The sequence below is a fragment of the Entelurus aequoreus genome, linkage group LG14, assembly GCF_033978785.1.
Source record: "Entelurus aequoreus isolate RoL-2023_Sb linkage group LG14, RoL_Eaeq_v1.1, whole genome shotgun sequence".
Classification (NCBI taxonomy): domain Eukaryota; kingdom Metazoa; phylum Chordata; class Actinopteri; order Syngnathiformes; family Syngnathidae; genus Entelurus; species Entelurus aequoreus.
The window spans coordinates 26015585-26028271 of NC_084744.1; the positions used below are offsets into that span (position 1 = coordinate 26015585).

General features: G+C 40.5%; 2 protein-coding genes across 4 annotated transcripts in view; one reads left to right on the forward strand and one right to left on the reverse strand.

Annotated features, from left to right (window-relative positions):
* Nucleotides 1-12687, forward strand: part of ccdc39 (coiled-coil domain 39 molecular ruler complex subunit) — a 63988-nt gene that overhangs the window by 35199 nt on the left and 16102 nt on the right. Inside the window, exons 10-14 of the mRNA XM_062069337.1 lie at nucleotides 1633-1827; nucleotides 1890-2054; nucleotides 2130-2267; nucleotides 11280-11488; nucleotides 11550-11682. Coding sequence (XP_061925321.1) covers nucleotides 1633-1827; nucleotides 1890-2054; nucleotides 2130-2267; nucleotides 11280-11488; nucleotides 11550-11682 — 840 coding nt within the window. The remainder of the gene's footprint in view (nucleotides 1-1632; nucleotides 1828-1889; nucleotides 2055-2129; nucleotides 2268-11279; nucleotides 11489-11549; nucleotides 11683-12687) is intronic.
* The window catches only part of LOC133664640 (uncharacterized), a 52535-nt gene that overhangs the window by 17670 nt on the left and 22178 nt on the right, over nucleotides 1-12687 (reverse strand). For all 3 annotated transcript variants that reach the window (XM_062069442.1, XM_062069443.1, XM_062069444.1), the window contains 2 exons: nucleotides 1868-1947; nucleotides 1542-1698 (listed from right to left, as the gene is read on the reverse strand). The gene's annotated coding sequence lies outside the window, so the exon portion shown is untranslated. The remainder of the gene's footprint in view (nucleotides 1-1541; nucleotides 1699-1867; nucleotides 1948-12687) is intronic.

Genomic DNA, 12687 nt, shown 5'->3' on the forward strand with positions numbered 1-12687 from the left:
TGAAATGCTCAGTCATTCACAAACAAGGATGGGGCGAGGGTCACCACTTTGTCAACTTTGTGTGAGCAAATTGTCCAAGAGTTTAAGAACAACATTTCAAGGAATTTAGGGATTTGACCATCAACGGTCCGTAATATCATCAAAAGGTTCACAGAATCTGGAGAAATCACTGCACGTAACATTGAATGCCCGTGAGCTTGGATCCCTCAATCAGAACTGCATCAAAAAGCGACCTCTATATATATATATATATATATATATATATATATATATATATATATATATATATATATATATATATATATATATATATATATATATATATATATATATATATATATATGTGTGTGTATATACACACACACACACACACACACACACACACACACACACACACACACACACACACACACACACACACACACACATATATATATGTATATATATATATATATATATATATAAAGTATATATATATATATATACATATACAGTATATTATATATGTATATATATATTATATATGTATATATATACACATACACACACATGTAGCATATATATATATATATATATATATATATATATATATATATATATATATATATATATATATATATATATATATATATATATATATATATATATATATATATATATCCAAAGACATGCACCTGGGGATAGGTTGATTGGCAACACTAAATTGGCGACTTGTCCAGGGTGTACCCCGCCTTCCGCCCGAAACGCAGCTGAGATAGGCTCCAGCGACCCCCCGTGACCCCGAAAGGGACAAGCGGTAGAAAATGGATGGATGGGATGGATATATACATATATGTGTATATATATATATATATATATATATATATATATATATATATATATATATATATATATACACACACATAGCCTATACATACAGTATGTATGTGTACATATACACAAACACACTCACACACACATACACACATACATATATATATATATATATATATATATATATATATATATATATATATATATATATATATATATATATATATATATATATATATATATATATATATATATATATATATACATATATACATGTATACATACACATTGTATATATGTATATATAATGGGCATATAATTAATAATTTATTAATGATTAATATAATTAGATACTAAAAGTAAAGTTCAACTTATACCTTGTTTACTTCCGTGGCGACATCATTAAAGTTTGGTATTCAGTCAGAAATATCAAGCAGCTAAAATACACTAAAATGGATACATGTGAAGAGTGTTCAGCATTTTTTTCATCATGCATTATAGGGGCGTTAAATGAGTGTAATTTTGAATTATGTACGGTGCTTGGACATTTTTTAATAACATCCACAAAGTTCAGTAAGCAGGTTGTGTTGCGTGTGACCATGTGTGTTGACTTCCAGTGTTGGTTGCAGTCTGGGCCATGAGTGTTGTTTGGATTGGGCCATATAGCTAAATGCTGTGCAGGGATTACTTCCATGTAAAATTCATTGTCATCGACCTGAATTACTCACCTTGTCCAGAAGATGGCAGCAAATTTGGCTTGGACACCCCTTATGTTTGATAAGGAACGTTTTGCTTTGATAACTCTGTATTTTGCACTAGGAACTTGATGTCCAACTACGAGACCGCAGGGAGGAGCTCTTTCGTTGTAAACAGCATGTCGAAACCCTGAGAAAAAAGGAAAAGGATTTTATGGCCCAGGAATCGAGGAGCAAAGCCACCATCACCAATCTGGAACGTGAGATAAGGAAACAAGAAGGGAATTTCATAAGACAGCAGATGATCATGAATGAGAAGGTATGCTTACCAAAACATTAGCTAATGGCTGCTTTCTCACCTTTTTTTAAAATTCATTTTAGGACGTCCAGATGATCTTTTTGGATAAAAAGCTTGCGCGACTGCAAGGTGTCGACGACTCTGAGGAAAAGCAAATGTTGGAAATGAAGATAAGCGAGTTGACTAAAGCCCTCGATGAGGTGAAGAAGACATCTGGAAAAATTATCAACGCAATCAAAGAGGCTGAGGTCAGACTAGGTTAAGTAATATTCACAAATGAAAAGTATTCTCATCCTAAATGGATTTTTGTTCTCTCTTGACAGGGTGACATTCGTTATTTGAGGAAGGAAAATGAGACGTCTGCAGCTAATAAGGAAGATCTGCAGAAGAAAGTGGAAGACATGATGCTGATCAATAACAATACTGAAAAGGAGTTAAAGAAACTCAGCTTCCAGAAACAGGTAAATATTTTGGTTTTAGCATACTTGCCAACACTCCCAGATTTTCCGGGAGACTCCCGGAATTCAGCGCCTCTCCCGAAAAACCTCCCGGAAGAAATTTTCTCCTGAAAATCTCCCGGAATTCAGCCGGAGCTGGAGGCCACGCCCCCTCCAGCTCCATGCGGACCTGAGTGGGGACAGCGGCGACAGTCTGTTTTCACGTCCGCTTTCCCACGATATAAACAGCGTGCCTGCCCAATCACGTTATAACTGTAGAATGATCAAGGGCGAGTTCTTGGTTTCTTATGTGGGTTTATTGTTAAGCAGTTTCATTAACGTCCTCCCAGCGCGGAAACAACACACAACAACAGCAGTCACGTTTTCGTCTACCGTAAAGCAGTTTGTCGGCCGTAAACAGCAATGTTGTGACACTCTTAAACAGGACAATACTGCCATCTACTGGATAGCCTCTGAAACACTGAAATTCAAGTATTTCTTTTATTTATATGTATAATAAAATAAATATATATATATATATATATATATATATATATATATATATATATATATATATATATATATATATATATATATATATATAGCTAGAATTCACTGAAAGTCAAGTTTTTCATACATATATATATGAAATATATATGAAATACTCAAGTTGGTGAATTCTAGCTGTAAATATACTCCTCCCCTCTTAACCACGCCCCTCCCCCAAACACACCCATGCCCCGCCCCCGCCCCACCCCAGACCACGCCTCACCCCCCACCTCCCGGAATCGGAGGTCTCAAGGTTGGCAAGTATGGTTTTAGTAAATTAAAAACGATTACACAACAAAATTCAAAATCACTGGAAAAAAACATACACTGTAAAAAAAAAAATTCTGTAAAAAAAACGGTCATCTACTGGCAGCTGCGGCTGCCAAACGAAAACCATCAAATTTAAGTAAAACATTGTAAACCAAATAATGATCAAAAACATTACATTTACAGAAATTTTCATGAAACGTTTTGCGGAAAAATATCGTAATTTTACAGATTTTTACTAAATTATTGAGATCAACCACCTTTAATAAAGTGGCGATGCAAACAGTTCTGGGGCGGTATAGCTCGGTTGGTAGAGCGGCCGTGCCAGTAACTTGAGGGTTCCAGGTTCGATCCCCGCTTCCGCCATCCTAGTCACTGCCATTGTGTCCTTGGGCAATACACTTTACCCACCTGCTCCCAGTGCCACCCACACTGGTTTAAATGTGACTTAGATATTGGGTTTCACAATGTAAAGCGCTTTGAGTCACTTGAGAAAAAGTGCTATATAAATATAATTCACTTCACTTCTGCAGAAAAATACCTTTATTCTACAGAGTTTTTCCAAATGATTACGATCAAACACCTTTAATGAAGTGACAATGCTGGCAGTTCCACAGAAAAATACCACTATTTTACAGATTTTTTCTGAATTGTTAAGATCAACCACCTTTAATAAAGTGACGATGCAAACAGTTCTGCAGAAAAATACCTTTATTCTACAGCATGGGTGTCAAACTCTGGTCCGCGGGCCACACCTTGTAGCATCCCGGAAGAGTTAGTGCTGCAAAGGATTCTGGGTATTTGTTCTGTTGTGTTTATGTTGTGTTACGGTGCGGATTTTCTCCCGAAATGTGTTTGTCATTCTTGTTTGGTGTGGATTCACAGTGTGGCGCATATTTCTAACAGTGTTAACGTTTTTTATACTGGCACCCTCAGTGTAACCTGTATCGCTGTTGATGAAGTATGCGTTGCATTCACTCGTGTGTGGGTACAGAAGCCGCACATATCTTGTGACTGGGTCTGAATGATGTTAGAATGGACGAAAAGCGTGACGATAGCTCGTAGAGTACGTTAAAAGCAGTGCATTCAAGGCACGCCCCCAAGACTGTAGTCCGGGTGGACTACGAGATATAATGACTGATGAACACCTTGGTTGGATAATGAAGGTTGCCTCAGCTCAAAGCCTGAGCCCCGACATTAATGAACTAGCATCCAAGAAAAGATGGCAGGTATCTGGCTTGGGCCCATCAGATTAGATCAGTGTGTTGCAAACTGAGCAGTTTGAAGTCCTGAATGGTTGGTTTATTCATTGTTATTTTATTTTCAAATTTATTAGCCTGTGGAAAAAGTTAATGTTGATATTTACCTCAGAAGGCTGCAAATAGAAAAGAGGCATTCTATTTTTATTTAAATTGTATTTGATATGCCATTGATATTTTTTTATTATTATTATTATTATTATTTGAAACTTGATTTTGCATGTCACTATAAAGTTATACAAGCCTTGCTTGTTCAATATTCAATGCAAAACTTGTTTGGGTCCCTATCAAAAGGTTAATTTGTTCAACCTTGGCCCGCGGCTTTATTCGGTTTTAAATTTTGGCCCACTCTGTATTTGAGTTTGACGCCCCTGTGTTAGATTGTTAGTATGGACATAGACTTTTATATAAAAAACTACATATTTAATGAAAGATAATTACTGTCATTTTACATGAATTTGAAAGTAATTTAAGAAAACAGAAAATGCTATGTATAATTAATTTGGTATTTTTCTGTAAAAAAAAATAGAAATATACATAGTTTGTCATTACTGGCATATTACTTAAAATAACAGGCGGATTGTTTATTTACAGATAATGTCTTCAATTCTACAGTTTTACAAACTATTTTTAAAAAATAGAAAAATTACAGTAGAAATTTAGAGTAACTTAACCATAAAAATAGGATTTTTTTTACAGCGTAGCTTTGTGTGGCATTCCCTTTGAAATGCACAATACCACCACCTTTTGAAAAAAATCTTACAGTGGAACGTTAGATTTTGCTCATTGCCGACAATCAGTGCGTAAAGGATATCACCACATGGCCTCAGGAACACTTCAGAAAACCACTGTCAATAACTACAGTTGGTCGGTACCCCTTCACTAGACAGTAAATCTTACCTTTGCTTGTAAATGAAGTCTATTCGCCTTTCCTTCTGGATGAAGATCTCCATGACTTTGTTGTAGAAGTCCTCCTTTTTCTCTTTGAGTTTTAAAAGTCTCTCAATTGAGATAATTGCCACGAAATGCAAGCTCCCGTTTCCCCAAAAAGCAAGTGGCGTTTATCAGGTCTTTTAATATTTCACAATTTTCCTTTACATTGGCATTGTGGATGCTGATATTTAGTCTCCGTTGTTCATTTAGAGCCAGATCAATACGTGATATTCCATCCATCCATCCATCCATTTTCTTCCACGCTTATCCGAGGTCGGGTCGCGGGGGCAGCAGCCTAAGCAGAGAAGCCCAGACTTCCCTCTCCCCAGCCACTTCGTCCAGCTCCTCCCGGGGGATCCCGAGGCGTTCCCAGGCCAGCCGGGAGACATAGTCTTCCCAACGTGTCCTAGGTCTTCCGCAATATTCCAAACGTTTTGAAATAAATCTGACCTTGAATGTGGGCAGATGAGCTTTCATGTTTTTCGAGGCTTCTTTGCAGGTTTTTCAGATCAGTATATCCCATTTGGGTCCAAACACGGTCACTCGTTGAGAATAAAAGGCAGGGAAAGCAATAAAGAAATTTTTTTGTAGCCCAGCCTCAAAGCCATTCTTTTCGAGTATACAAATCCTTTTGAAATGAGCGTGTTATTTTTTGTCCTCGGACCACACACGTTTGAACCAAATCTAGCAGCTCTGGCCTTTGTCTCCCAGTATTAATGACTTCTTGCTTTGATTGAAAGTCCAGTCTTGAAAAATTCCTTATTTTAGAAATCAAATCCTCCATTTTTAGGGCGAAAAAGCATCACAGTTTGCGGAAGCGTAGCAGTTGTTGTCTGTTGTTTTCTTCTTCTACTTCTTAAGGGTCCATGAACTTTTGAACTGCAAGTTGACAATATATCGCCCCCTACTTTGAGGCAGAGGTACTTGCTGCCTCATGGCCTGCCTTTTCCTCGTGGCAACAAGCATGCGCCCCCTCGCACGCACACGCTCAATACACTTTGTGTGTAGCCGTGGAGGCACTACCTGTGGCTGCCTCACTTCTCGTCTGCCGCGTTATTTTGATCAGGAAACACGGAATTTCCGCAATTTTGACCATGAAAATGATCAAAACATGCAGGAACCACACCAAAATCACAAAGACCAAAAGAGAAATATTAAAACTTATTTTATTTTATTATTTAGTTTGATCTGGTCGTGGAACTGTGGACCAGCTTTATACTCTCGGCAGGGTCCTTGAGGGTGCATGGGAGTTTGTCCAACCAGTCTACATGTGCTTTGTGGACTTGGAGAAGGCATTCGACCGTGTCCCTCGGGAAGTCCTGTGGGGAGTGCTCAGAGAGTATGGGGTATCGAACTGTCTGATTGTGGCGGTCCGCACCCTGTATGATCAGTGTCAGAGCTTGGTCCGTATTGCCGGCAGTAAGTCGGACACGTTTCCAGTGAGGGTTGCACTCTGCCAAGGCTGCCCTTTGTCACCGATTCTGTTCATAACTTTTATGGACAGAATTTCTAAGCGCAGTCAGGACATTGAGGGGATCCGGTTTGGTGGCTGCAGGATTAGGTCTCTGCTTTTTGCAGATGATGTGGTCCTGATGGCTTCATCTGGCCAGGATCTTCAGCTCTCACTGGATCGGTTCGCAGCTGAGTGTGAAGCGACTGGGATGAGAATCAGCACCTCCAAGTCCGAGTCCATGGTTCTCCCCCGGAAAAGGGTGGAGTGCCATCTCCGGGTTGGGGAGGAGATCTTGCAAACAAGTGGAGGAGTTCAAGTACCTAGGAGTCTTGCTCACGAGTGAGGGAAGAGTGGATCGTGAGATTGACAGGCGGATCGGTGCGGCGTCTTCAGTAATGCGGACGCTGTATCGATCCGTTGTGGTGAAGAAGGAGCTGAGCCGGAAGGCAAAACCCTCAATTTACCGGTCGATCTACGTTCCCATCCTCACCTATGGTCATGAGCTTTGGGTTATGACCGAAAGGACAAGATCACGGGTACAAGCGGCCGAAATGTGTTTCCTCCGCCGGGTGGCGGGTCTCTCCCTTAGAGATAGGGTGAGAAGCTCTGTCATCCGGGAGGAACTCAAAGTAAAGCCGCTGCTCCTCCACATCGAGCCAGATGAGGTGGTTCGGGCATTTGCTCAGGAGGCCACTCGAATGCCTCCCTAGGGAGGTGTTTGGGGCACGTCCGACCGGCAGTAGGCCAAGGGGAAGACCCAGGACACGTTGGGAAGACTATGTCTCCCGGCTGGCCTGGGAACGCCTCGGGATCCCCGGGAGGAGCTGGACGAAGTGGCTGGCGACCCGACCTAGGATAAGCGGAAGAAAATGGATGGATGGATGGACTTAGTTTTTGAACATCTCATGGTTAAGCCTTTTACCCCCCTGGTGGCAAGGTGAGGCACTGCCTCACTTGCCTCTCCTGACAGCACGTCACTGACGCTTTCCTTCCGCGGCGGTGCGCTGAAGTACACACACTTAATTAACTCTGCCAAAGAGGTTATGTTTTCTCCAGAGTTAGTCTGATTGGCAACCAGTACACACTTTCACTAGGTTGCCAATCAGTCTCATATTTCAGTCCGGCGCTGTCTTCCAGATGCTTACTGTCTTGTGTAGTGTGTCTATTTACCTCCAAAAATGAAGTTCCGTGACTTTACTTTTACACTCGCCTTCTTTTATTTTTCTCCTCTCCTTGTGAGTGCGCCTTCAGTTTCTATCAAGTATTATTATTTTACTACTTTACCGTCTGCCTCCGGTCTGCTGCATCTTGGAGTGACACTGCTGAAGCTGCTTTCAAGTTTGTGACAAAAATGTCCGAAAACAACAATTCCTCTTATCTCCTACGAACATACTTCCTCTTTTACTCGTTCCACGGCCCCCATCTTGCCATGCTGCGCAGAGGATTTTGGGAGATGTAGTTTATTTTCAAACCCAGCCAATGCAAAAGTGCCAGAAAAAAAACTACACTCACCAAGTTTACTTTTAACACCGTCAAGGAACCGCAATATAACGGTATATATACAATACCGTTACATCCTTACTAAATTAATATTTCTACATCAAAGAGTTTAAGCTAGAAAAAGGTATTTTATTTTGAAAACAAGCATTATTAGGGCCCGAGCAGCAAAAGCTGCAAAGGCCCTATTTTAGAGGTCCTGACACCGAACTTCAAAATTTGGCTCAATAGCACAAAAAGTTGGAAAAATTTAGCCCCTCGCCCCAGATTCACGTATCATCACGAAAATTGCTGGAGACGTCCCTCATGACAGGACACACGTAAAAGTCTCAAGAGCCCGTATCTGAAAACGAACAGGAAGTCTGCCATCTTGGTTTCCGTGGGCTCGGGTGATGGACGGCTGGCAGCGCTTCATAGCAGCAGTCGACCTCCAGGGTCCCAACTCCCTGCTCCTCTGTTGCGAGTTGTCGTGATTAAATGTAACGTGTTTATGTGTGCAAGGCATGGAGGTTTTTTCCCACTCCAGACTAGGCCCCCTTAGGAGCCCATTCTAGATTTTATTTTTTTACTCATCTTCTTCCCCAGCGTTTTACCTTTTTCTTATCTTTTACAGGGCGACTTTGCCGACCCATCAGCGTTCTTGTTCTGTAACCCTGTACACTGTTTGTTTGTCTAATCTTGAACGGGTTTGTGCTGAAAACATAGTTCCGTTGTACTTGTGCAATGACAATAAAGTCCTATCCTATCCTATCCTATTTTAGTCCAAAAACAGGGGTCGTACTTTAAACAAACTCATCCTAGTGACTTTGACGCCATAAGATGTGGGCGTGGCGTAGCACCAAACTTTGATCCGATGGTTCGCCACAAAACACGCAACGTTAATAACTTGGCTCCACAAATTCAGATCTTTGATCTTGATTGACATGCTCTGATCTTCCTGAAATTTTTGATGATGGGTTGGGATGTTGGGTGAGACTTAACAGAATGACTACTGTGGCACCAATAGTTCCCCCTTGTGGTGGAAAACTATAACAGTAAAACTTATTTTTAGATGCTCCAATCTTCCTGAACTTTTTTAATGAGTACAAGTGGGATGCAACTGCATCCCCGCAGCAGTGCCAATATCGCCCTCTCGTGGTGGGAAGTGACAACAGTCATAATTTTGTTACACATATTTCGATTTTCCTGAAAATTTGGGTAGCGGGTCAGGGCATCGGGAAGGACGTGAACGTGAACCCCACTGTGCAAGCGGGGCGAAGGTCCGCGTAACGCTGCTCCCAGCTTTAATTCAACTTGCATTTCTTAAATTCAGCATCCTCAGAATGTTTTAGAATCTTTAAACAATTTTAATGCGGCGAAAACCCAAATATCTTACAAAACCCAAAACCAGTGAAGTTGGCACGTTAAGTAAATTGTAAATAAAAACAGAATACAATAATTTACAAATCCTTTTTAACCTATATTCAATTGAATAGACTGCAAAGACAATATATTTAATGGTCGAACTGAGAAACTTTGTTATTTTTTGCAAATATTAGCTCATTTGAAATTTGATGCCTGCAACATGTTTCAAAAAAGCTGGCACAAGTGGCAAAAAAGTTGCGGAATGCTCATCAAACACGGAACATGGAACATCCCACAGGTGAACAGGCCTATTGGGAACAGGTGGGTGCCATGTTTGGGTATAAAAGCAGCTTCCATGAAATGCTGAGTCATTCACAAACAAGGATGGGACGAGGGTCACCACTCTGTGAACAAATGCGTGAGCAAATTGTCCAACAGTTAAAGAACAACATTTCTCAACGAGCTGTTGCAGGGAATTTAGGGATTTCACCATCTACGGTCCGTAATATCATCAAAAGGTTAAGAGAATCTGGAGAAATCACTGCACGTAAGCGGCAAGGGTGAAAACCGACATTGAATGCCCGTGACCTTCGATCCCTCAGGCGGTACTGCATCAAAAACCGACATCAGTGTGTAAAGGATATCTCCCCGTGGGCTCAGGAACACTTCAGAAAAACACTACAGTTTGTCACTACATCGCTAAGTGCACGTTAACACTCTACTATGCAACGTGAAAGCCATTCATCAACAACACCCAGAAACGGCGCCGGAAAATTGTTCTGTGGTCCAACAGGTCCACATTTCAAATTGTTTTTGGAAACGGTGGATGTTGTGTTCTCCGGACCAAAGAGGAAAAGAACCATCCAGATTGTTATAGGCGCAAAGTGTAAAAGCCAGCATGTGTGATGGTATGGGGGTGTATTAGTGCCCAAGACATGGGTAACTTACACATCTGTGAAGGCGGCATTAATGCTGAAAGGTACATACAGGTTTTGGAGCAACATATGTTGCCATCCAAGCAACGTCTTTTTCATGGACGCCCCTGCTTATTTCATCAAGACAATGACAAGCCACGTGTTACAACAGCGTGGGTGGCTTCATAGTAAAAGAGTGCGGGTACTAGACTGGCCTGCTTGTAGTCCAGACCTGTCTCCCACTGAAAATGCGTGCCGCAATATGTAGCCTAAAATATCACATGGAGACTGTTGAACAACTTAAGCTGTACATCAAGCAAGAATGGGAAAGAATTCCACCTGAAAAGCTTCAAAAATGTGTTTCCTCAGTTCCCAAACGTTTACTGAGTGTTGTTAAAAGGAAAGGCCATGTAACACAGTGGTAAAAATGCCCCTGTGCCAACTTTTTTGCAATGTGTTGCTGCCATTAAATTCTAAGTTAATGATTACTTGCAAAATTCTCAGTTGGAACATTAAATATCTTGTCTTTGCAGTCTATTCAATTGAATATAAGTTGAAAAGGATTTGCAAATCATTGTATTCTGTTTTTATTTACAATTTACACAAGGTGCCAACTTCACTGGTTTTGGGTTTTGTCAGATTTATCGATTTATTTACTCTCTAAAAACTGTTTGTCTGCACTCTGTAATAGTTTACTAATATTTAAATAAGACATCCTCACTCAAGCTGATATTTGAATCAGACTCCTGCGATCTTCCAGTATTTGAAGACAGCCCTAGTTTTTACAGCTTGTCCATTACACTGCGTCCCCTCTGACCAGGAACTACTCGTAGAGCAAAACATCACCAAGCTAGAGGTGAAGCGCAAAAGGGATCTTCTGTTCAACAAAGCCAACAGCATGGTGTCTTTGGAGAAAAGAAAACTGGACATGAAGAAAGCCATTTTGGAGAGGCAAGAAGAGATCAGCATCTACACACAAATGCTCAGCAAGCAGCTGAGGACCACCGAGCAGGAGAGACAGAAAATCCGGTAAAACCCTCGCCAGTCATTTTGAACCAATCTGTTGTTTAAAAGTACATGTTCTTCTCAGTGCTGAACTGAGTGGAAACCTGTCCAAGATTGAGGCCATGAAGAAACATTTCGAGGTTGTGACCTTTTCCATGGCAGCACCCGGAGAGGATGAAGAGGATGCGGTGAAATCGCAAGCTCACTACATCGCCATGGTGAGAGGAGCACCACACTGCAAAAAGTCAGTGTTCAAAAACAAGAAGAAAAAAAATTACAAAAAATTAGGGGTATTTTATTTGAACTAAGCAAAATTATCTGCCAATAGAACAAGAACATTTGACTTGTCAAGACTTTCCAAAACAAGTAAAATTAGCTAACTTCAATGAACCCCAAAATACCTTAAAATAAGTATATTCTCACTATTAACAAGTGCACTTTTCTTGGTAGAAAAAAAAAAAAACCTTTTTGCACAATATGTTGAAAAATATTCTTAAATGAAGTAAATGCTAGTGCCATTATCTTGACATAATGAAATGCGCTGGGCATTACATTTCTTGAAACCAGCAAACTTATACTAAAAACTAATTTATTGTTCTTAAAGGCCTACTGAAATGAGATTTTCTTATTCAAACGGGGATAGCAGATCCATTCTATGTGTCATACTTGATCATTTCGCGATATTGCCATATTTTTGCTGAAAGGATTTAGTAGAGAACATCGACGATAAAGTTTGCAACTTTTGGTCGCTGATTAAAAAAAGCCTTGCCTGTACCGGAAGTAGCGTGACGTCACAGGTTGAAGAGCTCCTCACATCTGCACATTGTTTACACCAGCAGCAAGAGCGAGAGCGATTCGGACCGAGAAAGCGACGATTACCCCATTAATTTGAGCGAAGATGAAAGATTTGTGGATGAGGAAAGTGAGAGTGAAGGATTAGGGTGCAGTGCAGGACGCCAGGGTGTATCTTTTTTCGCTCTGACCGTAACTTAGGTACAAGGGCTCATTGGATTCCACACTTTCTCCTTTTTCTATTGTGGATCACGGATTTGTATTTTAAACCACCTCGGATACTATATCCTCTAGAAAATGAGAGTCGAAAACGCGAAATGGACATTCACAGTGACTTTTATCTCCACGACAATACATCGGTGAAGCACTTTAGCTTCGGAGCTAACGGGATAGCATCGTGCTTAACTGCGGATAGAAACAGAAGAAATAAG